Source organism: Elaeis guineensis, chromosome 2 (assembly GCF_000442705.2).
Source record: "Elaeis guineensis isolate ETL-2024a chromosome 2, EG11, whole genome shotgun sequence".
In the NCBI taxonomy this organism is placed as follows: Eukaryota; Viridiplantae; Streptophyta; class Magnoliopsida; order Arecales; family Arecaceae; genus Elaeis; species Elaeis guineensis.
The window spans coordinates 104,660,124-104,688,110 of NC_025994.2; the positions used below are offsets into that span (position 1 = coordinate 104,660,124).

General features: G+C 37.7%; 1 protein-coding gene and 1 long non-coding RNA gene across 2 annotated transcripts; one reads left to right on the forward strand and one right to left on the reverse strand.

Moving 5' to 3' along the window:
• On the forward strand, window positions 1-24,045 carry LOC105045652 (LEAF RUST 10 DISEASE-RESISTANCE LOCUS RECEPTOR-LIKE PROTEIN KINASE-like 2.1). Its single transcript, XM_010924010.4, has 3 exons — window positions 1-1,132; window positions 20,925-20,960; window positions 22,065-24,045. The coding sequence occupies exons 1-3, from the start codon at window positions 259-261 to the stop codon at window positions 23,096-23,098; spliced, it is 1,944 nt and encodes a 647-aa protein (XP_010922312.2). The 5' UTR covers window positions 1-258; the 3' UTR covers window positions 23,099-24,045.
• On the reverse strand, window positions 18,942-27,770 carry LOC105045659 (uncharacterized). The gene is made up of 3 exons (XR_832098.3): window positions 27,058-27,770; window positions 25,154-25,246; window positions 18,942-20,716 (listed from the first exon to the last, which is right to left on the reverse strand). It is a non-coding gene; the product is annotated as an uncharacterized lncRNA (long non-coding RNA).
• Window positions 27,771-27,987: the final 217 nt, after the last annotated feature.

Sequence of the window (27,987 nt, forward strand, 5' to 3'; positions counted from 1 at the left end):
TTTTCGAAAAGAGAAGAAAAAGAGAAGATATGAACTCGTTGGAACAGTAAACACTTTGACTGAAGCACTCTATCGACCGTCTCGGCATGTCTAGTCCACCAATAACGCTCCTGTATGTTTTCGTCCCTTGCTCGACTTCTCATAGCTGTAGGGCCCGCTCAACAAGACCGATGCAAAATCTAGAGGCTATCGGAATGATAAAACTCTCCTCCCCATTAAGGCATCACTTGCCCAACCAATTTTATCAAAGTATCAACCATGCCTTGTAGAATCCCCTCATCACCTCCTCCCTTCCTCATCGCCCTGGTCTTCCTCCTATCCCTCCTCATCTCCACCAACGCTTACCTCGTGAATGGCCCGCCGACCCAATTCTGTCCGAAGTCGATCTGCGGCAAAAACGTTATCACTTACCCATTCTGGCTAGCTCAGAATCTATCAACCATCCCCTCCACCTACTGTGGCTACCCAGGATTTGCACTGATTTGCCAAGATGACATTCCAATCCTCTCTCTCGGCTCCAACAACTATACCGTGACCAACATCGATTACCAGAAACAAACAATCTCGCTAGCCGACACGGATGTCCTCGCCGCCGGAACCTGCCCCAGGCCCCGGCACAACCTCACCCTTATGGACACTTTGTTCCTGAGCAACAGCGCCTACTCAAGCTACCTCAACTACAACCCCTACATAAACTACCTAAACTATCACCCCAACCTAAACTACCTAAACTACACCTCCTTAGACACCAACCTCACCTTCTTTCTCGATTGCTCGGACGGTCCATCAGAACGCCGAGTAACCTGCTTTTCCGAAAGCGTCGGTAAGGAGTCTTACGTCTTCACCGAACGTGATTTTTCGGACATCAAAGAATACGAAGGGGTGCAGCAGTGCCAAGATATTGTGGTGGTGCCGGTACTCCATCAGGAGGTGAACTGGGGAAACTTGAGCGCTTTGTCTAGCGACTTTGGAAGGGTGTTGAAGAAAGGCTTCCAGCTGGGCTGGTCTGACAAGACCTCAGCAGAGTGCGATCCCTGCGAGCTCTCCGGCGGGCGCTGCGGGTACCAGTTTACCCAGGCCAGTTTTGTCTTCGCCTGCTTTTGCTCCAACCGAGTGAGCCACCAACATTGCGGTATGTTGTCGATCGTTCTACCACCCTTTGCTTCCGTTTCTTTTCTTTCTTTTTTTTTTCATAACGTTTTTCGGTGGATTTGGTGAAATTTAGACCAATGGCCAGCGGAGAAATTATAGCATGGCCAGGTCCAACTGGAGCGGGGCAAATCTCGGAGCATTTGCACGGTGGATAACGCGTAATCGGGAATTGGTGAAATACAAGAGGTAACGTGGCGTGTTATCCACCGTGGGATTTGGCGTGGTCCTTTGGACCTGGTCCAAGTAATAATAAGACGGAAGTCAAAAGTGGAGCCCAAGACAAGAAATTATTAGATAGGTTTGGCCTAGAATAAATGATATGGATTAAGCCAATGAAAAGACAATACCCGAACAGTATTTTGAGATAGTGAAAAACGTGTATTGACTAAGCCTACGATATTTTTTTCATTAACTTAGCCTATAATATTTATTGTAGACCAAGCCTATCTAATAATTTTTCGTAAAGAACTGACCAGCAGAAAACAAGAGTTTTTCCTATTTTGAAGGAACAATGAAAACGAGAGTTGAACGGAATAGAAGAGTAGTTGGTGGAGAAACTTCAAACCTGGTGTCTCACACAAGCCTGGATTGGGTGAAATAAGATAAGATAGAGTGCGTTAATGGTCTGTCCAGTCCCGTGGCTGGTTCACAGCTGGAAGCAGGAGGTGATTTGTTCCCCTTGCCAGATGAATGAATAGGATTCTATCTGCAAGCTTGCACGTGAAGGGTCCGTAGTTTCAAATACATCCTCTTCTGACCGCGTCAACATGGAACGATGGAGTTTCTTGGGTCACCACTAGCGATTAGTCTAAAATTAAGAGCATATTAGCATAGAATCAACATCGAAAATAGTTTATCCCACATCATTTGTTTTTTGGTAAATCGGAATTCATTAAACCACTCTAGAGTAGATACATCCATAAGAATCTGAAAATAAAATGTATAATAGTTAAGAAGAAAAAACATGTTAGTTTTGTTTACCAACTTGATGAAATTTGGAAGGAGATTGAAGTAGAAATTAAAATAAAAAAAATAGAAGAAGAATGTAAATCTAGGATTCTCTTTTTTTTTTTTTTTTTTTCATATATGTCTACTTTTTTCTTCTTCCGGTACACAAGGCCTCTTACGTGTGAGGCTACCACATCCTACAAAAGTTCATACATCAATATATAAAATACCATGACAACATAAGCCCAAGTATACATGAGCCCATACATGAACCTAACATACAACTAAACTAAAACATACATAACTTAAAAATTAACAAGAACAAATATTACATTTTAACATTCCCATTTAATGGTTGTTCTTGAATACCCATGAGATCTCTAAAGTAGATAAATTTCTCTTTGGGTAATGTCATGATGAAGATGTCCGCCACTTGATCTTGAGTCCTCACATACTTCACTTTAACTTCTTTTTCTTTTATCGCATCTTTTATGAAATGGTACTTGATTTTGATGTGCTTGGTGTGGCTATGATACATAGAATTTTTTGTCATAGAGATGGTAGATTTGTTGTCATAAAATAGTGTGGTGGCTTCTTCTTACTTCTCACCCACGTCTTCTAGTATTCTTCTCAACTAAATTATTTTTTGTGCTGCCAAGATAGTTGAAATATATTCGGCTTCTACGGACGATAATGCCACGATGTCTTGCTTCTTTTATGCTCAAGATATAACACCAGATCCAAAAGAGAATATATAGCCCGATGTGCTCTTCATATCATCAATACTTTCGATTCAAGTACTATGACAACCTAAATAATTTCATATTGTCATTTTTGCTTCTTTCATATATGATGCCATAATCTTTGATGCTTTTGATATATCTCAAGACTCTTTTCGTCATTCCAAAGTAAACCCTACTTAGCTTTTACATGAATCTAGAAAGTAAACTTAATACAAACATTATGTCTGGCCTCGTAATTATGAGATACAATAAGCTTCTAATAATATTTCTATATAGTGCTGCATTGGCTTCACCACTTTCATCTTCTTTCATGAACTTCTCATTTACCACTAAAGGTGTTGCTACAATATTACAATTCTCCATTTTGAACTTCTTGAAAATGCTTTCTACATACTTTTTTTAACAAATAAAAATATCATCTTCTCTTGACTTGATTTCAATTTTCAAAAAGTAATTAAGTAAATTTATATCATTCATTTCATATCTTTTCATCATATCACTTTTGAAAGATAAAATCATATTCTTATTATTATCGGTAATGATCAAATCATCAGCATAAAGAGAGACAATGAGAATGTCATTACTTTACTTTTTTACATAAAGTGTTGGTTCACTTGGACTTCTTTGAAAATTTTTTTCATTGAAGTAGGCATCAATTTGAGAGTACCATACTCAGGGTGTTTGCTTCAACTCATACAATGCTTTCTTCAACTTGTACACTTTGCTTTCTTGACCTTTGATAATGAAGCTTTAAAGTTGTTCTACATAAATTTCTTCCTCCAATATCTCATTCAAAAATACCGACTTTATATCAAGTTAGTATAGTTTCCAACCTTTGTATGCCGCCATAGAAATGAGAGTTCTAATTGTATCATATCGAGCAACCGATGCAAAAATTTTTGGATAATCAATTTCGAATAGTTGAGAATATCCTTTTACTAGTAATCTTACTTTGTCTTTGAAGACCCATCCGAATCATGTTTTGTCTTGTAGATCTACTTCATGCCAATAACTTTCTTGTCATTTGGTTTCTCCACTAGCTCCCAAGCTTTATTTTTCTCAATCACATTAATTTCTTTTTGCATTATCTTGTTCCACACTTCTTCATGTATAGCTTCTTCATAAGTTTTGGGTTCAATCATATAAAAGTTACAAGTGGTATAAATGTCACTTAGGCTTCTCATTCTTATGGGAGTCAAATTTGGAGATGAGCTTGAGCTTGAGTTGGTGATGAACTTATACTTGGAGAAGTTTGTGGTGAACCTTTATCCTCATTTTCTTCATTTTGAACATTATAAATTTCTTCATCAAGAGTAACAATATTTTCTTCAACTTTCTTTTCATTCAAATTTCAAGTAGCCTTCTTATTGAAAAGAACATCTCTTTTTATGATTATCTTGTTGTCACTACTATAGGAAAGGGCTGCCGACTGCTACCGTAGCCAAAAAAATCACTGTCATAACCTACGGCAGCGGTTTCACAATCGCTGCCACTATCGCTGTCGCCGTAGATCTATAACAGTGATTATTGCAGCAGTTGATATAACCGCTGCCATATACTGGGTATATCAGTGATTATTCAACTGTTGTTATAGCTTGTAATATAGCAGCGGTTATACAACCACTGCTATACCATTTCTATAGCAGTGGTTATTTAATCGATGTTATAGAGTGTATAGCAATAGTTGTATAACCACTGCGTTAAATTATATAGTAGCGGTTATAGAACTATTGTCATAAATTATGACAGCGGTTGTCCAACCGCTGCCATAGATTTATGACAGTAGTTGGCACGGACCAACGACAGCAGTTAGTACAGATACAGCAGTGGTTGTGCAACCATTACTGTAGACTATAGCAGTAATTTTTTAGCCTACGGAATGGTTCACAACCACTGTCGTAATCTTTTTTCTTATAGTAGTAACTTTCTAACTGCTTAAATTTATCGTTTTTCACCTAATAGATATAATTTAATATATAATTACTCAAACTAAAACTTACAAAATCAAAAATTTTACATAAAACTCAATAATAATATAGAAATATATCTCTAATACTCAAATTGTATTACTGATCAAATTATATTATAATATTTTTAAATAAAAATAAAATATATCAAAAATCTTCTAAATCAAAATTCTCTTCTCCAAATATCTCATCATTACCAGGAGGAACTGAAGCAGGACCAAGAGGGACTGGAGCAGGAGCTGGAGGGGCTAAAGCTGGAGCTGGAGCAAGAGGGCTAGAGCTGAAATGCTAGCCAACAAATCCTGAATGCTCGATAAAGCAGCTTCAAAATGAGCGAAAAGCTGACTCACCGTAGCGGACATGGCGCTCTGTAGCTGAGATGCATGCTCCTAAGCCTGAGATGCGCACTCCTAAGCTTGAGCTACCTGCGTCAAAGTCTCGTCAAGCTGCTCCCGACTGATGACCTCGAAAGTGTATGAGGAGACACTCGTCTCAAACCAGTAGCTCATCGGCGTATGTCCGATTCTGCAACAAATCTTTCCAAAGTGCTCAGGTCCTAAGATCTGAGACAGATGGTCATGGAGACCAGAGGTGTCCGAGCCCTCGCTCGCAAGCCATCTAACTACTCCTATAATTATAAATTAAAATAAAATATTATAAAAAATGCTATAATACTAATTATACTCCAATTATTACTTACAAAAATTCTTTTGATCACCACATTCATCGACCAACCCTTCTTGTCTGTTCGACTCAATCGAAAGATGGTGCTACGGGCAGGCATCACCCCCTTTCTTGCCAGCTATAACAATCAACCAACTTATTAAAAATATACAAAAGAACAACAACTTAGTAACTTGTAAACTAAAGGATCAAATTTATTGCCTCTCTATGCACACAACTGGCCATAGACTCATGATCGAGAGTATGCGTGTACTCCTGAACAACCCAGTTCTTTCGGTTCTAACGAGATGTAACCTAAAATGTATTTAAATCACATAAGTTAAAATCTAATACAATGGTCAGTATAATGAAAAATTCATAATTTATAAATTAAATCTAAAAGTTCTGACTCCTCCAATGCCTGACCATCCCCTCCCACTTACTCGAGAGATAGTCATGAATCTAAGGAACAAGATCCTCCTTAGTATCCCTACAGTGCTCTAGCCACCCTCTGTGGAGCTTGACCTTGTAGTTTCAGTACAACTCCTCAATCTTCTACAGTCGGGCATCTCGAGCCCTCTCACGATTTGAAAAGTCATACATTCTCTGCACAAAATTATCAAAAATCAATTATGAAATTATTCTAATCAAACATAGTATAAATATATCACATGCATATATATAATTAAGATACACTTATCCAAATCTCCTTCCACACCTGATCCTTGACATCGAGGTCCATCAATCGTCAGTCTACGAGCACTACAGGAATGATGTCGGACCGCTTCACAAGCACTCTGAAAAAAGAAAGCATCTCCCACGCGATCTCCCATACTGGCCTCCCCTCCTGATCGTACTCCACTATAACCTGATGCTGGTGGTTCCACACATGAGGTATGCGTGTGGGACCGCAAAATATCCTACTAATGATGTATCTGTAATAAAAATACATTACGAATATATAAAAGTATACAATAATTATAAAATAAATAAATAAATAAATAATTGATATAATAAAAATCTACTTTCACTGGGATTATTCAACATAGATGTTGGTGGAGCTAGATCGATGAGTGAAGTATGTGTCGGAGATGTGACTGTCAGTAAAGGCTCAGAAGTATCGATGGGAGGAAGATATGCCTGCAATATAGATAGATCATATCCGACAACATCTCCGGATATGAACTTTGTTCTTTGTTCTATATTCAGAAAAAATCCAACAACATCTCCCTACAGTTCTCCAAGTACACGATATAGATGGATTCGAATATAATCTTTGTTTTTTGTTCTATATCCAAAAAAAATCCAACAGCATCTTCCTACAATTCTCCAAGTATACAATATAGATAGATCATATTTTAACTATATTTAATACGTACCCAGAGAACAAATGAGATAACTACGATAGAATTTTTCACAATAGAATAAAGAACGTCATGATAATAATAAAAAATTGATATATTTTTGAACTGCCTAAACAGAGCATTCAAGAGCCGTTTATAAAATTCATTTTGGAGATCTATGATCGACACTTGAACGGAAGTCTAAAGTTACATCAATGCATACATTAAATCACTACCATTCATCTCTCTATGAAAATAGAGAGATGTACCTAGATCCGATCGAGATTCTAATCCCGATCCTGATTCGGATCTGACCTGGATCTCGATCAAAATTTCGATCTGAGATCCCGGATCGGATCCAAGTCAATCCGGACCGAATCTCAGATCGGATCCAAACCTGAATCCCAATTATTATTATTTTTATTATAATTATTATTTGATAATAATATAATAAAATTTATTTTATTACAACACCCCACCCCCCCAACCACTGCCCTCCGACCCATCACCATCGCCCCCCACCTCCCGTGCCATCCCACCTTGTGACGCGCTGCCCCTCTGTTCGTGCCCCCCACCCGCTGCGGCCCCCATCCACCAACCCACCCTCTGTGCCACCCCACCCCGTGCCGCACCACCCCTCCGCTCGCACCCCCCACCCCTGCGGCCCCCATCCTCTGTGGCCCCCAGCCACCGCCCCACCCCCTGCGCCACCCCACCATGCGCCGCCCCTCCACTCGCGCCCCCACCCCCTCCGGCCCCCACCCCACCCCCTATCCTCTGCTCCACCCCCTATGCCATCCCACCTCGTGATGGCCCACCGCCCCCCTCCATCCTCCGCCCCACCCCCTGGCCTGCTCCGCTCGCACCCCCCACCCCCCTGCTTTTCCCTTTCCTACGGAGCCACAAAAAAAAGGGTTACCTTGCAGCGGCGGCAGCAGCGGCATCGACGGCAGTGATGATGAAGGAACCGACGGTGGAGAAGAGGGAGGTGGGGTCAAGGAGGTTGGAGCTGGCGACGGCAGGTAGGCCGATGGTGGGGCACAGGTAGGAGAGAGAGAGTTAAGTGCGAAATGAAGAAGAGAGGGTGCGGTCAGAAAAATTTCTAAATCTATCTATGGCAGCAATTTTTAAAACCGCTGCTATAGGTTAATAGTAGCGGTTATCAACCGCTGCTATAAATCTATAGCAGCGATCTTTAGAACCACTGCTATAGATATATAGTAGCGGTTATCTCTCAACCGCTGCTATAGAGCCTAAATATAATTTTTTTCATATTTTTTTTGAATATGGTATAAATTTAAAATTTAAAATTTATCTTCATCGTTTATTATCTAAATAATTATCATTAAAGTATCGTGATAAAAGATCATCTCGATTCGATAGCCCTAGCTATGTCGATCAATAAAATTTGATTTCGACGGTCACGGACGATCGCATAATAATCTGATAGGTAAAGATCATTGATGAATCTAAAAATTTATAACGATGATTTTGATGATATTTATAGTATAATATCAAAATTTTACTACAATCGGACATCACTATCATGGTCAATTTAGCATGCGATGATTTCGATCGTTAAATAAATAATGAGTGATCAAAATGCCAAACTGCGTCCAATTAAGATGATTTTTTAGATAAATAATTTTTGCTACCACTTTAATCATTTGAACGGTGATGATCATAAAATTCAAACCATGTGTATATGAACCATTGAAGAACGAATACTGAAGTTGTGAGAGAAGTATTTGTTTCGATCGAGGAACGAATACTGAAGTTGCATAAAATATCAATCAGAATCTAAAAAGTATCATTTTAATTATTAGTTTAGAATCAAATAAATCTTACCTTTCACATATAAGCTCATCTTCTCTTACAACTTCAGTATCCGTTCCTCGATCGAAACAAATACGAGCTAGCTCTTCTTCTCTTACAACTTTAGCATCCATTCTTTGAATGATTCATATACACGCAATTTGAATTTTATGATCACCATTACTCGAACGATTAAAGTGATAGTAAAGATCATTTATCTAGAAAATTATCTTAATTAGACGTAATTTGATCTTTTGATCGCTCATTTTTTATTTAATATTCAAAATCATTACGTGCTAAATTGACCATTATAATGATGTCCGATTGAAGTAAAATTTTGATAGTGTGATATAAATATCATCGAGTTCATCGTTGTAAGTTTTTGGATCTATCAGTATTTTTTATCTATTAGATCATCATGCGATCATTTGTGATCGTTGATATCAAATTTTATTGATCGACATAGCTAGGGCTATCAGATTGAGATGATCTTTTATCACGATACTCTAATAATAATTATTTAGATAATGAACGATGAATATGAACTTTAAATTTTAAATTTATATCATATTTAGAGAAATATATGAAAAAAATTTATATTCTGCTGATATAGCAGTAGTTAAACAAAACTACTGCTATGGTCTACTGTATCATAGCGGTTATATATAATCGTTATCATAAGTTTGAGATATGACAGTGGTTATAAATAACCACTGTCATAGTTTTGACCTATAGCAGCGGTTATGAGTAATCGCTGCAATAGGTTAACATATGGCAGTAGTTGTATATAACCACTGTCACAGGTAAAATCTATAGCTGTGGTTATATGAAACTGCTGTCATATCTTAAATGTATAGCAGTGATTATACATAACCACTGCTACAGATCAAACCTATGATAGTGGTTGATTAACCACTGCTATATATCAGACGTATGGCAGCGGTGTGTAATCGCTACCATAGGTTAGACCTATGACAGTGGTTATTCAATAACCACTGCTATATGTATCCTGTGGCAGCGGTTATAAGTAACTACTGCTACAAGTCAAAACTATGACAGTGGTTATGTATAACCACTGCCGTAGAGTCTATAGCAACAATTTTCAAACCACTGTTGTCGTAAGTGCTGCCATAAGTCCTTTCTATAGTAGTGTGTGCTTCAAACTAAAAAATCTATAGCCTTTTGATTTAGAGCTATAGCCAACAAAGATGCATTTTTCACTTACTTCATCAAGTTTGTGCCTTCTTTTTTTTGGAACATGCGCATAGCATACATACTTAAAGACTTTGAAATATTTCACTGAAGACTTTTTATCGGACCAAGCTTCAAATGTTGTCTTTTCTTGAAGAGCTTTTGTTGGATATCTATTCATCAAGTACACCACCATGTACACTACTTCCACCCAAAAGAAATTTAGAAGGCCTTTATCTTTGAGCATAGATCTAGCCACTTCAAAAATAATACGGTTCTTTCTTTCGGTAACTTCATTTTATTCTGATGTATAGCCAAGGTCAATTATCTTTGTAAACTAATATTTTCATAAAACTTTTCAAATTCATTTCAATTGTATTCACCATCTCGATCACTTCTTAGCACTTTGATATAGTGCTCACTTTATCTATTTACAAAATTTTTGAACTTCTTGAAAATGGTGAATGTCTCGGACTTATATCTTATAAAGTATACCAATATCATTCTTGAGTAGTCATCAATGAAGGTAATAAAGTAGATGTCGCTGACATGAGAAAGAGTTTTTATTGGTCCACATATATCAGTGTGAATAAACTCCAACGGTGCTTTGGCTCTCTATGCATGCTCTTTTGAAAATGCCTCTTGAAGTTATTTTCCAAGTGCACATCCTTCACAAACTTCTTTTTTGTCTTGTATTGCCGGTAGACCATACACCATATTTTTTTGATGTAGACTTCTTAAACTTTGAAAGTTCAAGTGCCTATACCTTTTGTGCCATAGCCATGACTCATCATTCGCCTCTATCTTCCATACAACATTCTTTGCATAGTGCAAAATAAGAGAAAAATTTTTATTTTTCTCTATATTGATATATATCATAAGTTGCTTTTTCTCTCTTTTGTCATCATATATCTTGCATCCATTGTCTTCAAAGTGCACCATATGCCCATGCTCAATCAATTATCCAACACTTAAAAGATTTTATGTCAAGTCCGGAATAAATAGAACATCATGGATGAACTTCCTCCTTTTCTTTGTGTCAATTGTAATTGTTTCTTTATCTTTTGTTGGGACTAGTACACAATTTTCTATCTTGACTTGTGAGGTTGAAGAAGTATCAATATCAAACAAAGATGGACTTGTTATCGGTTATGTAGTTGCTACATCTACTATCAAGGTACCACACATTATTCTTTTGCTTCTCCACGATTTGATATGTATAGAATGTACTTTGACCGCCTTCATTTTCTTCAGAAAAGTATACTTGCTCACTTATTTGGTACCTACAATTTTTTTGAACGTGATCAAACTTTTTGCAATTATAACATTGGGGTTTCCTTCTAAACCAATAATTTTTTCAACATGAGAAGATCTTTTACATATGTTGCACTTAAGTTGAGTGCTTTCGTCATTTTGATTTCTTAGGGAGTTATTTCTTCCCCTTCCTCTGCCTCTTCCTCTCATATTTCTTCCTCTTCCTCTACTTTGGTTGCCACCTCTGGATGACTCTCCTTTAACTTGTGCATGAGTAAAAATGGATCTCTTTGAGAATTTTTGTCAAACACCATGAGCTTAGATTGAAAGATACTTTCTAATGATGATGCTTTGTGCCTAAACAACTTTTGCTCATGAGTTTTAAGAGATCCCATCAACTTATGAATACTTAAAGTAGAAAGATCTTTAGATTCTTCAATAATAGTAACTATAGTATCAAACTTTAGAGGCAAACTAGCTAAAATTTTCTCACATATTCTTTGCTCGATGGTGATTTTACCATAGCTCTTCATTTGATTAATAATCTCCATAATTTTGGAGAAGTAATCTTTCAAGCTCTCATTTTCTTGCATTTTTAAATTATCTAACTCTCTTCTTATAGTTTGAAGTTTGATAGTTTTCATCTTGATTTTTCCTTGAAATTTCTCTTACAAGATGTCTCATGCCTCTTTTGATTTGGCGGCTCTAATGATTCTTAAAAAAATTTTATCAGACACCACTTACTAGATAAAGAAGAAGGCTTTGGTATCCTTTCTTTTGTAGTCCTTCATTTGCTTCCTTTGTTGGTTGGTTGGAGTGGATGACTCTTCATACCCATTCTCCACCAAATCCCAAATTTCTTGTGAAAAGAAGAGGGTCTTTATGTTGATGCTCCAATAATTATAGTTTTCTCCGTCAAAAATAGGAATAGAAGATTGATTGATCCTCATACCTATGTTGCTTGAACTTGTCATGGAGATCTTTTTGAATGGTGCTCTCTTTCTCACTTATTATTTTCAAACTCAGACCTTGTTGATTATCTCTGATACCATTTTTGTTGGTATTGTTTACCAACTTGATGAAATTTGAGAGAAGATTAAAGTAAAAATTGAGACAGAAAAATTGAGAGAGAATGTAGATTCAGGATCTTTTTCTTTTTATTTTCATATATGTCTATCTTTTTCTTCTTCTAGTACATAAAGTATTTTATGTGTGAGGCTATCATATCCTACAAAGGTTCATACATCAATACATAAATCACCATGATAGCATGAACCCAACCATACATGAGTCTATATATGAACGTAACATACAACTAAACCAAAACATATATAACTTAAAAATTAACAAGAACAAATATTACATTTTAACAAAATAAACTTCCATAATATAGGTCCCATATGAGCAGTAATATATAATGTCATCCAATTCATAGTACTGCTAGCTTCTCTAAAAATGTGTTTAGCTTTAAAAGATTGAAGAGATGCATCATTTTTAAACAATCCTGCCTCAAGGGATGACCAGGAAAATTTAAAGATGTTAATCCATCACCACTTTATAACTGTCGAAGAATCTCCCTCTGATATGACATGAGAAGCTTTCAAAATATTAATTGCAAACAGCATACCATCCCATACAGCATGCAGTTTCGTTAATGCTTGGAACTGTATTATCGAATAGTCTAACTCTATATGCTGCCGCTACCACATCACTCATATTCCTAATAATAAAACTTGCTCTTCCTCACTCACCCATCGCAGATTGTTCACTTCACACATTTTCTTTCCTGTCCTCTTCTGCTAGCGCTTCAATTCCCTCCGGCTCAAATGAATTCCAAAATCTTACTAGAGTCCAGAGGAATTTTGATGTTTGTTTCTTACTCATCTCCTTGTCCCTGGGAGGTGGGTTAGCTTTTGCTACAAGCCTGGTAATAGAGGACTGTGAGCCAAAGAACTGCGGGAATGGCATCAATATAAGCTATCCATTCTGGATCCAGGTTGAACACCCGTCATGCTGTGGGTATCCGTCTTTTGTTGTGGCTTGCAAGTGCTCCGTCCCTGTTCTTAAACTCCTCGGCCACGACTATCGTATCAAGCACATCCTCTGTGATAGCAGGTCAGTTCTTGTCACTCGAGCACATCTTCTATGTTATCGTAACAAGAAGCTCCTCTTTCTCTTTAATTGTTCGGAGAAGCAACCCAATTACTACCAAAAAATACCTTGTCAGAACGATATCGCTTCGGCGTCTTTCATCAGAGAATCTTCAGATGAGCTGAATTTTCACAGTTCATGCAAGTCTTCAATTGCGCCCTTGTTTCTAGATTCTGAGATGATCAGCAGTAACTATGCGGCGCTTTTGAAGCTTGGTTTCATGTTGGACCGGACCGCAAAGGATTGCACAGAGTGCAGAACAGGCCGGGGCAACGTGGTTACAATAACGACGCGGAGAGTTTCATGCGTATCTGCCGTGATACTCCATCCGAGAAGTTGCCGTGAGCCCTCGCCTCACCTACAGGATTTCATGCAGGAATTATGGCGATAGATGTTACTTTATAATTCCTTGGAACTTACCTGTGTCCATCTCAGGTCGGATCAAATCGAATCAAATAAAGACGTGGATCAGATTAGATCATATAGATAAGAGGGGTTAGATCAGATTTCAATCAGATTGATAAGGAACTTATTAAGTAAATATCATAAAATAATTATAATTTTGTAAAAAAAATTTAGATTAAGATTATATCAGATTGAGTTTGGGACACAGCATATCATTATCCATATCCAATCTCGAATCCACTTCGAATATTTTTTTTTAGAATCCATATATGTCCAGGATTTTGATTGGATCGGATCAAGTAGAGTACCTAGTGGGTCGGATAAAATTGTCATCTCTAACTATAATGATAAGATACTGATTTTATGTAAATCTGCTCTAGTGAATTTTGTTGTTGCTGAACTCCAAATCTAGTTAAGATCGGCTGAGCTGAAGTGAAGCGACATTGGTGAAGCTACGGAAGCTCCTAGGTGAGCTGTAGAACCTGCAAAGAAGTCCTCTAGCCATAATTTATTCGGCAGGGGATTCTCCGATATTTAAGTTAGTCGGAATTCAATGAACAATAAAAAAGAGAAAAGAAATAGGAGAGAGAATGTGAGAGCTCCCAAGAGGATTTTGAGAGACTTATACCCCCTCAGTTTATAAAGGAAAATTGGTGGCCACTTCTACGATGAGTGACGGCTGTTTCTACAGGCGATCACGCATACAATAATTGTGTGCCAAGGTCAACACGTGGTTTAAATGAGCAGCAATAGCTAGCCATGTCACCTGGTGGTTTCGGATATCTCATCCATGTGATAATGGTATCAGTAATGATTCTAGATGTGGCGGCTACCGGAGATTTCGGATTGGTGTGATTGCGATTTCAGATTGTTCACGCCCGAGATGCGGAGGCCGGTTGTGCCCAGCTTACCTGCCTTGGGCAATACAGAGGTCAACTTGAATCCTTCCACATCAAATCCCAAGTAGGAAATTGCTGTTTATTAGACTACGCTCTGTTCAGTTCATCTGTAAGAATTTCACAGTGATTGATGGAAAGATGATTTAGTTTATTGATCTCGGAGTATTTCCTAGGATGCTGATTGGTTTCAGTTGATCAGTTGATACCTTTATATGTTGCATGACAGTTTTCAATCCTAGGAAGCAGGGCCTTGATGAAGACTAAAACCTCTCTGCTACTGCAATCTTCAATCATAAAAGCATAGCAAGCATTCCCCATCAAACACTTAATTTTCAAGGCTGGATCCTTTTGGTCCTACAGAGTTCGTCTTTGGTGTTTGTGTCTATCTATATTTCCGTGTGGTGCGTGCATGCTTTTCAAACGATTAATAATAATGGGTGTTCTGCAGGAGATTTCCTTTCCTTGAGATACGAAGAATCTAGGACCTCTCCCTTAAAGAAAGGAATGTCAACCACCTCAGATAAGTCTGGTTGGCTCTTTCCGTGGGATTCAGGTTGTATCTTTCGTCGAAATAATAATTTAATATCATTCTTTTGCGATGTCAATCGCAATGACCGTTTCAAGATACATGCAGGCGGATTGAAGAAAGATGTTGGAGTACTTTAAAAACTATGTTAGAAAAATAACCGTGTGCAGTAGATTTTGAGGTATGGAAAATTATTATCTTTAAAGAGATATTACCAACACATAGGGATTTCGAGATAATTTTCTTCCAGATTCAACAAAGTCTTGCGGAACTCTATACGATGAAAGATTAAATTTCGAAAAGCCATAGACTCATGTCATTTATAAAGGTTGAATAGTTATTCTCCCATAGTTATGTCTCTTTAAAAATAAAGAAACACATCTATTCAAATAGACAGTTAAATAGACAATTAACTCATGATAACTGTTCACAGAAATTAATTAAATAATTAATTTCGTTTAAAATAAATTGGTCCAAATTTATTTTAAGCCCAATTTCAAACCCTAAGCCCAAGTCCAAGTCATTTAAATATATATATATATATATATATATATATATATATATATATATATATATATATATATATATGTATGTCTAGTAAAGAAATCTCCTTTTATATCTTTAAAAACTCTCTTGGCTATTTAATGTGGGATGATGGACTCCCACATTTGCATAATATATGATCTAATAGTTGATGTCACAAAGTAAGAACAATCATTATTTTACAGGAAAGATATATTGTAACCCCTTCCTTTATTGTTTTACTCATGGCAGTTTCTTTATGATTTTGATGGTTTCTCACTCGTTAGTTCCTGTTCCATTCAAATGTTTCCATTGATATTTCTGTTTCTTTGATTAAAGTCCACGGGTTCGGTCACGAAGCACTCTACTAGCCAACGGACTAACATCAATGTCCAAGTCTCAGATGTCTGAACGTTAAAAGCCACAAAAACAACTATAAAAATATAAATGGTGCATGGCGAAAAACTTAATTTTATGTTCGTCATTTCTGCTACATAGAAAAGAGACTTCATGTATAGAGTCGGTGAGAAAAAGAAAAGATTTTGGACATATGAAAGAATATATGTCCTAAAAATTTTATGATATTTAAATTATCAATTCTTCGTAGAAAAAAAAATTTAATATTTTACTGGTTATTCATCGTTCTATTTGTTATCAAAAATGACACATAAGAAACTTTCTTGATTCTTCAAATTTAGTCTATTCAGTTATAGAGGAAGGCTTAGTTCTGAATCTACTCATCGACAATTTGATCTGAAATTTGAACTAAACACAAGCTAGCTCATCAACAATTCACCTGTTTAACAACCTTAGCAGTTTCCTGCCAGTAACCCTCATCCTCTCCGCATAGCCAATACAGGGCTAAAGGTGGTCTAAAAAAACCTCAAACATATATCCTATTGTTTTCTAGGTTCATTGCAAGAGATGAGGTTTGGATGTGAGTATAATACATGCAAAAAAGGTGGGGTTTTTTAAGAACTGAAAGTATCGGTTGAAGTAATAGCAATCAAGATAATTTCTTCTTGGTTGGGGGGAATGGAGGTCTAAAATGAAAATTGAAATGGGTCTCCCGTTCCAACCGCTTAGATGAGGAGAGTCATATTCCAATTTTGATTCTGGGATAGAATAAGAATGGTCCAATCTATCTAAAACTCAATCCCTACTTTTTCATATGGATTCAAATTTTCATTCTGATTCTGATTTTGATTCTAATTCTGATTTCGATTTCGATCATGAGCCAAGCACATGTCATGAATAATTTTGGCTGCAGATAATAGTCCCTATGTCTAGCATCTCTTCACTCTCATCTAATATCTTGGCCCATAACAATGAGCATGTGGCCAGGCAATCCAGGCAGGTCAACAGCAAAGATAACATAAATAATCATAATGATATCTCAAAAAATGCAGGATGAAACATGCAAAATCCTAGTCCAATTAGAGAAATAGGGAGAATAGAATTGTTGTCTACCTCCTATGGCCAGAGGGTCTGGTAAAGTGCATATAAGTTTTCCCATCCTTTTCTTGCGAAACAGCACTGGAGGGAATGGATTGTGGGTCTTTTTGAGGTCTCCTTTGCCTTCCATGCATGGGAACTTTGACTTACGTCTTGTACCACTGAATTGAACAGTGAAGCGGTCGGTGGTGATCCCACCATCTGCTCAAACAACAGAGTGCACAACGCGCAAGGGATAAAGTTATTTTCCTCACCCTGTTTCTCACAAACCAGTCTTGGGATCGCTGACGAACGTAAGCTGTGACATTGAAGGTCCTGGGTACAATGTTGGCTGGAAGCCCGTCTGGGTCATTTTGCTTCGTCAAAGCGGAGCAGAGAGCGAGAGAAGAAGGGGACAAAGCTGGCTTATTTTAGGTCTCCGCCATATTTTGCCATGCAAAACTGGCAACGCATCCTGCTGTTCGGTTTGAAATTAGAAACCTTGCGAACCAGCCAAGGTTTCAGAAGCCAAAGGGGATGGGCATGGTAGATCCATCTTTCCAGCAAGCGGTCGAGCACCAAGTCAAGATGCCCACCCACCATTCTCTCCTAAAAATATCCGAGGGCCAGACCTTTCTTTCAGCACTCATACACCTACAGGCCAGCTACGGAACCATGCCTTGTAGAATCCTCTCATCATCTTCTTCTCCCCTCGTCTTCCTCCTCCTCTTCATCTCCATCAACGGTTACCCTGCGAACAGCCCCCCAGCCTCATTCTGTCCATACTCCACGACCTGTGGCAGACAAGTTATTAGTTATCCATTCTGGGTAACCCAGAGTTCCTCCACCAACCCCTCCTGCTGCGGTTATGAAGGATTTAAGCTGATATGCAAAGATGACCGCCCAATCCTTTCCCTCCTCCCACAACTACACCGTAACCAACATTGATTACCCCAACCAAATCATCTCTCCTGCCGACACCTTCGAGGACGTCTCCTTCCTCAACTTCATCTCCTGGGACTTCTACGGAGAAATTATTTGTTGGAGCCGCCCTTTTGGTCATCCAATAAAAAATCATCATATTATTTATTATTAAAAATATATATTATTTAAACTTGACCGAAAATTTTAAACAAAAAAATTAACATTAATCATACTTAGCGAGCTGACAATCTTTTCTTTTCCAATTGATGTGATGATCTTTTACTGGATGCTCCAGGATGCACATGGTAGACAATTCTAACCAATAATTTTCCCTTTCCACAGTAGCTGCACCGTAGAGGATCCTACACACCCCCCAACACCCCACCCCCCGGCGTTCCAGTCCGTATAATGCGATGATTGGTAGACGTGATGACCGATGCTCTCAATGGGAAATGCCGCGGTGCTGACTTCTGATATTGGTCAGATAGACACTCCGTTATTCTTCTTCTTATTTCTGACCCAATATTTTTTAATAATGGAAGATTTCACTTGATTGAAGTACGCAATCAAGTAGTCGATTGGATTGGATCTTTTTTCTTCCTCTTTTCTTTACCTTATCTTCGTGAGAGGAAAAATTTTAGAACATACGATGAATACTTGGGCCAAAATCTGAAAAGGACCGTCATTGCACTTTGCAGAGCATATTGTAAAGATAGATGATGCTCCATAGAGATATTTGAGCATATTATACGTATTTCCTGTAGAAATATTTGCGTATTTGGTGCAGAGTGTCGCTGGAGGGCAATTGAATATTTGAAGGATTTCTGGGCGTTATACCACAAGCGGTTTTATTAGACAAACTGTTTCCATGTGCTCCTTTGTTGTGAAGAACCAATTCTTCTAGTTTTCATGAATTTTATCCACCATTTATACCATCCAACGAAGTCAGATGAAAGAGCTGCATGTATTCCAAGACCTTCCTATCATATCAGATGCACTACACATTGAAAAAAAGATATGTATGAAATTGGGAATATTTTGGCTCAAAACATATCACCAAATAGGCTAAATTACTACATTTACATCATGCTTATCTTAAACAATTGGACAAGCCCATCTACGAAGAAAACATGTAATATTTTTACCAAACAAAAAAAAAGAAAACATGTACCATCTGTAGCTTTAGTACATTTTTCATCTAATATCTTTGCTTCGCAAATTCAAAGATGCCACATTCAGTTGTTCTTTTCCATAATCTATCTGTTTCTGTTCTTCTTTACCTGTCAAATTCTCCTCGGCACATCTTACTTCCCTCTTAACAGATCTGTTATATACTGTAAGGACAAGCTTGCATGAAGACCACCAATATTCTTCCCTTGATACGCCCAGCAGAAAAAGGAGCTTTTTATCACAATTTTATCATTGTCTCTTTAACAGGTTACAGAAATTCTAGTTAAAGACGAGACAGATGACACAGACCAGGACTCGTTGACTTTTCTCTTGATCAACTCGGTGATATAAGTAGCTGGCCTACTCCTGTTTTTTGACATATTACTAATCCTCTGGCAATCAAGTCTAAAGTTGTTCCTGAAATGTGAAAATAAGTCAACATTAGGTTTGACTTAGAAAATTTATAGTGTTTTCTTCTTTTCTTCTTCATAGAGGAATATGTTTGCATAAACATGTTTGTGTACTTTCTTTTCTTTCTCCTTCACCACTTCCTTTATCCAACTTTCATTCTTGTTTTACAATACTGTCCTTCGGTGATTGAAGCTGTGACATCAGAAAACCTTTCTTCACAAACAATACAGCTGCGGAATGCCAAAAGTTTCATTGCATCAAGTGGATCAATTAGACACCTCTAATCAAAATCATTGGGCAAGGTTACTCGTACCTTCTACAAAGCATGTCTTTTCCTGAACAAAGCCATTCATAATTCATGTCTTTAATTTCTCTTGTCAAACTATTATAGAACAGTGGACCACATTCTTAATTTCCCTGGCCTTCTCTAATGATCTGTGGCTTACTCGGCTGCCCTGTAGAAACAGTGGACCACATTCTTATTTCATGTCCTTTTGCTAGGCATATTTGGGATCGCATTTGTGCTCGGCTAGGAGTCCCCTCTCTACACAAGAATCTAGTGGATCTTTGCACTGGATCGAGTTTCATCACTTCCACAAAGGCCTCCAGTTGGTTATCTTCATGCTAATAGCAGCAATCATTTGGAGCTGTTGGAAGGAGAGAAACTCTAGGATTTTTCTTGACAAAAGCTTTTCAGCTGATTCTACTGCTTACAAAGGAATTCACCTTCTCAATGATTCGTCTCTCCTTTGCTGCCACAAACATCTTCCTGGATTTGCAAAAACCGCATTCTCCAACTGTCACTCCATTGCTGCATTGAGGGGCTCTGTCTTAAATCTACTCTTCTGTTCAACGACTCTGTTCAATGGTTGCAACAAACATTTGGTCTCCTAGGGTTGAAGCCTACTCAGACAGGAATCTTCTGCAGTAACCTTCCGGGATTGATCTCTCATGATCCCCAATTCTTTTCCTTTCCTTTCATCTGGGTAGTGTTTGACTCTCTGTTACAATGCTATCTTCCTTCACCCCTTTTTATTTATTCATCTTGATAAATTGGGTGGACTAGCCTCCCTTGATCTCAAACTTACACATGCAATAGACAATGCAAAGAGAATGGAAAAAGAGTAAACACAAACATCATGCCTCTAGTGGATATCATTGAAGGATCTTGGAACTTCCCTTCTTTGTATTTGTGTCCCTGCTAATTCAAGCAATACTGTCAGGTTTCTCATTACTGCTTTTCAATTTTCTCTAAAAGCACAATTCTTAATGCAGGTTTCTGTCCATGAAAAATAGTTGTTTTGGCAGAATATTTTGTAGAGTAATAGATGATGTAATTATATATGTTTCTTAATCAAGAAAATTGAGTTCTAACAGTTGAAAGTAATTGTTTTCTGATGCTGCAGGAACTCACAATTCAAAGAAGACAAGAATCATGATAGGTAACCAACATACCTCTCCTAAACCTACATTTCAAGGCTTTCATCTTCTTCCATTCCATTAAAAAATAATTTTTCTGCTTTATTTACTCATGATACTCAATGTATTATCCAAAATACCCATTGGAAAATTATCTACCCAATAATCCATCCTCCCCTCATGCTTGGGCTTGCAAGCTTGCCTAGTCCCATGAGTCCATAAATTATAAGTGCCCTATGGCTGTGTCAATTGATTAAAATAACCCTACGTCTATAAATTATAAGTGCTCTATATCTCCCTTGTAGCCTTACTGAGTTTCAAAAACCTAATCTAGTCAACTTTGTTTCCTTAACCCAACCTTGCCAGTTCACTTGTAAACTGAACTCAACTCCCAATTATAGGACCACAAGACAATAGCTCGGGACACTTTTTAACCCCTTCATTGAACCTTATTCCATATTTCCTGGGTTTGCCACCTTATTCATTATGATAATTGCATCAAGATTTCAATGGCGCATAACACAACTTTAAGAGAACCCAAGCCTCCTCACATCATGTTAAACCCCTAGAAGCATTTCCCTGAGGCCGTGCTACATAATATATAGCCAAGAAATAAGTGATAACAAATCCAAGAAAAGAGTTATGGGTCGTCATATAGGAAATGACAAGGACTTCTTCAGATTAAATTTTGTAGTTTAAAAAGAGTGGTGGATTAAACACATCTATAAAACTATAGCCTATAGACTACTGGAAATTATTGTCATTTGCCAAGTGGTTAAAAGCTGTAGTTAAAGTTATAGCATTCATATGTATGAGAGGTATACCAAAGGGGAAATGGTGGACCAAGGGAGTGAAAAATCAAATGTTAAGTGGTGATAAATAGTTAATTGCTTTATAAGCAAGTGCATGATGTAAAATCTTAATATCAAAATCTCAATCATTGGATGCTTTTTTTTCTCCAGATTATAGCATTGAGTGCTCATAAAATTTTATAGATGTGACATGATATGTTTAATGATGTTTGTGGTCATATGCAAATTATGAGATCAATACTAAAGTTTTGAAGTAATGCATGAAACACTTCAATAGAACATTAAAATGGTAGTTATGCTTTTCCTTCTTTGCAGGAGTCTTTACTGCCTCGGCAGGATTATCTTTGGGGTGCTTAATCCTTTTAGTCCATCTTCTTCGTCACATAAAGTCTCACTCAAAGAACGTGCATGGCGTTGAAGACCTGCTACATAAATATGGATCCTCAGTGCCAAAAAGATACAAGTATTCAGAAATTAAGAGCATGACCAAATCCTTCAGTCACAAGTTAGGGCATGGTGGTTGTGGTAATGTGTTCAAGGGTAATCTCTATGATGGTCGTCCGATAGCTGTGAAAGTCTTGAGTGAGTCTAAAGGAAATGGCGAGGAATTTGTCAACGAGGTAGCCAGCATTGGCAGAACTTCCCATGTAAACATTGTTTGTCTACTAGGCTTCTGTTTGGAGGGGTCCAAGAGAGCTCTCGTCTATGAATTCATGCCAAATGGATCACTTGAGAAATATAAATACACGGACATAGTAGATGCAAAGATTAAACTTGGTTGGGAAAAATTATATGAAATCACAGTTGGTATTGCCCGAGGGCTAGAGTACTTGCATCGTGGGTGTAACACTCGCATAGTACATTTTGATATCAAGCCTCATAATATCCTACTAGACCAAAATTTTTGTCCCAAGATTGCTGATTTTGGGTTGGCAAAATTATGCCTTTCGAAAGAGAGCATCATTTCAATAGCAGGTGCTAGGGGAACGATTGGGTATATTGCCCCTGAAGTCTTCTCTAGGAATTTTGGAGTTGTCAGCAGCAAGTCTGATGTTTATAGTTATGGGATGATGGTGCTAGAAATGGTTGGTGCGCGGAAAAATATAGATGCAAGAGAAGAGAATACTAGTGAAATTTATTTTCCAGACTGGATTTATGACCATCTCCATCAATATGATACCCTAGAAGCTTGTGGAGTGACTGGCAAGACTGAAGAGTTTGCCAAAAAGATGATCATAGTTGGGTTGTGGTGCATACAAATACGCCCTGCCGATCGACCTTCAATGAATAGAGTAGTGGATATGTTGGAAGGAAGCATTAGTGACTTACAATTACCATCAAAACCATAGTTAATTTCTGTTTTAGAATCATCGACGATCCTAATGTTTCGACAGCATGTATTCCTTGTGATACTAAACTCACTGTACTTTCTCGCTCTGTTAAATAATAATCTCTAAGCTCATACTTATGCTGCCATGAAATAACATGGTTAATCTCATTTATTTTTCTACTTCTATTGTTGCAATGAGTATATGTTATATTATATTATGTAAATAAATCTTAGTAATGTTTCTCGAAACTTTGATTTATAAGAACATCGTCTGAAAGAAAAAATTATTTGATTTTAAGGCAGAAAATTGATCAGACATGGATTAGACATCATTATGTTCATATCTATATCCATTTTTTATTTAACAAATACATATAAGGATATGGATATTAATTGGATGCTAAAATTCATACCCTTATTTACTTTAAATGGATATGGATGCAAAGTGGATATTGATACTGATATAAATGCCAATATAAATCAGATTGTTATGCTTTATGAACCAACAAGTCAAGGATTTCACTAAATGAAAGACAAATCGAGTTAGAGAAATGCTGATGTTGTCACTTATTTTCCTTTAAAGTTCATAAGAATTACTATAAGATTAAATAGAACTGAAAACAGAACTGGATATTTGTAAACAACTTGGGCAGCAACCTACCATATGTGTATCCATTTTTCTTTGACGGAGATGGATACGGATACGAATAGTCGAATACTCAAATCTCTATCCATATTCGGTAGATTAGGATATGAATACTCAAATCTAAATCCATTTTTCTTTGCATCTATATCTGACTACTATCTGCTTCACTTTTGCCCCTATTTGATTTGCTACTCAAGATAGCACCTTGAATAATATGAATTATGTCAGGGAATGTGTTGTAAATAAGAGCTGTAATGGAGGTTTGCCATGTGTTCTCACACATCGACCTATCTTTGATGTTTCTATTCATACAACCATTTTGAGGCTAGAAGGGGGTCCTATACTAGTCTAAGGCTTGAACTCAGGATTTTTATTTGGGAGGAAATCCCACCCATATTTTATGGTGAAATTTTGAGGGATAGCACCACTCAAGACTCGGACCATGAACCTCCATTTAAAACAGAGGGATATGATCACTGAGCTAATGTTGAGTTCATCCTTACAGTGATGTTCGAATTTTGTTTTGACTACCTTGTATCTTCTATGGGACATTCCATTAAAGAAAAAGCAAAGAAAAGATGCTACGCAATAACTTTCTTTCTCTGCATTGCTGTCCAACTCAGATGGACCTCATTATTGGATTTGCTCTTATGTTCTACAATTTTTCCTCGAATGAAATAAAGAAAAAGAATGAAGAGAGAAAATGTCAAGAAAAGAAAAAAGAAAATTCAATACAATCAACTGCTAGATTGATCTATCTCCCATCAAGGAAATCTTCCAATATGAATTACCACCCACACCTAATCTACCATGAAAGCCCATTAGCAATTTCCATTCTTCCCACTGTTAGAACTAGAACCTAGTTATTCATAAAGCAACGTCTCTTGGACCAAAATAAAGCTGAGGCAATTATAAATAATAGTAGCAAACAATGAGCAATAGAGTCCATTTATATAAGAGGGTTTTCCCACTTTTCAAGTTACGGTACAACAATGTTTTTCTTGTCCATTTCATTGTGATGTGCCCTAGAAAAATTATGTCAGTGGTGCACAGGCAAGCATAGCAGTAATAAAATGCAGCAAACTTCTTGGTGTTTGCACTTCCAAGTTTGCAATATGAAGTTTAGAATTTGGAGTTAATTCAGCTGTAGAAAAGATCATGCATGAACAGGACAAACCTTACATAAAAATAAATTTCTTCCAAATTTTTTTCAGTTCTCTTTCTACACACTTTCATTTCTCCAGTTGACTAAGGAATGTCCCTCTATGGGCAAGGGCAGAGGATGAAGGCAATAAGAGAAATGCCATATGCTAAGAATAATTAAAGAATACGACTTAGATAAGCAATGGTGATAGTACAACCATCATGCATCATCTTAGTGTGAAACATGTTATAATATGAATGAAATTCCACAATGGAGAATCTCACCTTCTGCTTCAGTTGCTTTGACGACACAGTTGACAAGCAGATCCCTTGCCTTATTGGCAACAAGTGGATTTGCATCTTCACCAACATGATAACCTTGAAAAAACTAGCATATCAGCATTTGGTAAAATTTCAATTGCAAGTTGATACCTAAACCGAAATAATGTAATATAGTAAAACTAAACTAAGTATATCACAAAAGATAGGAATGGAAGATATTGTTGCTGCAAACTAAGATGCATTTAGCTGAAATATGACAGCATCAGAGAGGGTAGGTAAAAGCTTTTTGATTTTTGTGTATTCTATACCCATCATATGAGTTATAATTAAGCATACATAGCCATTGACGACTGATTAATTGTAGATACACGAGAATTGGGTTTTACAACTTCTCAAGCTAGTTTCCATCCCAAGAGTAACTAAACCAAAACAAACATTTGCAAGGAAATGGCTTACCCCCATCCAAATTCTACCAAGTTTTTGACCATTTACCACTGCAACTGAATTTGAGCTCCGTTCATTAATTATAACAAGTGGATATGATAAACTAATATGAGCTTGGCTTCCCAAATAATTTTGTTGCTGACCTGCTTTTACTCCAGCAATCTAAAAATGTTTACAGAGGTGTGCAGATTCATACAGGTATTCATTCATCATTATAAATGTCTTAATCTTAGTGATGAACAATTGAAGCTACATATTATGCTGACTTCTACTCCGCCAGTCCTTGGCTCATCATCATTCACAAAATCATGTTCCAAAGAGCAAGCTCCGAAAGGGTCACTCATTGTTGAACAGGAACTGTTCCATTTGGGCAACTTCTCCTTCTCTGCCACATTTGTTCCAAGGCAACTACCAGAGAAAAAAGTTACTTTCCTTCTCTTCATGTGAAAAGCCTTGTCTCATCTATTATGGAGCAGAAGATTCTTTTATCAATAATGATTAATAACAACAGAACAAGATTTTTTTTGTGAGAGGAAAGAACAGAATAAGATTGGCCTAAGTAGAAGGCATAAAAGAATAAACAATTAAAAATCCTAACCATGATAGGGTTATTCTTTAATACAGGATGATCCAAGGCTAGTTGTTTATAATATGAGGGCGCAATCAACAATATCACCATCTTCGCTCCGCAAAACCACATACAATCGAAGTTACTCTTCAAAATCATCAACAAAACAAATGACATCAGATATTCAAATTTAACCATATAAAGGAAACACTAAAACTAGTCTTGAGCTTCTTCAGAAGCTTCTCAATTTCAAGTCCGTTGGAATTTTCGTCCTTCATCCCACCACTAATATAATAGGGTCAATACCAAAAATCTAAAGCCCACCTTGCTACTGGGGAAGTATTCCTTGGGGCTTATTCTTGACATGTTGGCAATAGCAAAAACAGTCGCACGCTTTCATGGTCAAGAGGAAACTCCGGAAACTATGAACCGGACTACTGATGTTTTACAATATAGAGATTATAGACCCAAAATGGCCATCGATTGGTATTATAATGTCCACCCTCATAACGAAGAGAAAGTAGAAGCAAAGAACTGGGAAGGGTATGGCCTCAATGTTTAAGGCACATATCCTTCATTTCATGACCTCAGTGAAATGAATCGATGAAGCATAACGAGGCATCCGAAATCAATCAATATACTTAAAGAATAAATATAGTGAATTTTTTCTGTGAGTCAATAGGCAGTGACTGTGTTGAGTTACTGCATTATATTAGTCTCAAAAATAACACACAAATAGAGACATAAACTCGGTGAGCCAATGTTAGAGATCAAGTCCTAATGCTAAGTGCGCCTCAAAACATGAATGGTATTTTCGTCGGAAAATAAAGCATGAAATATAACAAAAACACACAGGAGATATTATACGATCCCTTTCTTCAAATACAACTCGTACCAAACCATTGATGGAAAATTACGAAAATGGCGGATTTAAGAAACCCCTGCAGGCGATGCTCGGACCCATCACCAGGCGTCCGTAGCCGTCCCGGGAAGAGCTGAAAAGCTCACGTCTCCAGCCTTTGTTCCCAGCGCCAGCCGTTCCTTCCACCACCAACCGCCAGCTCACCATCTCCTCCGCCAGCGGCGGTGGGGGCGGAGGACGAGGAGGTCAGGGCCCGTGGATTGGGCGTTCGGATTCGGGGTTTCCTTGGCTGCATCTAACGTCGCCGAGGGAGATCGATGAACGGGATCTTGACCCTACACGTGGAGATAAAGTGGCCGTCTGCTCCCTCTATCAGGGGCGAAACGCCAGTTGTCCTAGAGATTTTTATGCGGATTTACGTCCGCATAGTAAATCTACGTGTATTTCCATTTTGCAATGCGTTTAAGTATACACGCGCATCTGTGTAGGACCTCAGGCACGGATGTCCGCATGCTATTTTTGCGGCCCCCGCACGGAATCTCCATGTTATTTCCATGAGTTTTGCCCTCCCATTTGCCAGCAAAAAAGGAAAGAAGTTTTCCTCTCCCTGGGACGGTGGTTTTCCGAGGTGGAGCACAGATATTGGCATATTATATATACATATATACAGATCTTGTTCCGCATAAAAGATTTATATGCTCATTGAACTCAGTCGCATATGTGCGCATACATATTTCTATGCAGATTTCCTCCTGCATGGATATTTTTATGAGAGTGTCCGCACGTCTTCACCTGAAATGTATACGCCCATCCGCACGACTTCCCGATCAAAACAGCGCCAGAGCTCTGCGCGCTGTGTCCGCCGCCTGGCGCCTACAAAAAATCGCCGTCGATTTCGCCGTTCAGATGGATTGCCCACTCACATGTAGAGAAGGTCGAGACGGCTTCAGATTTGGGGAGAGG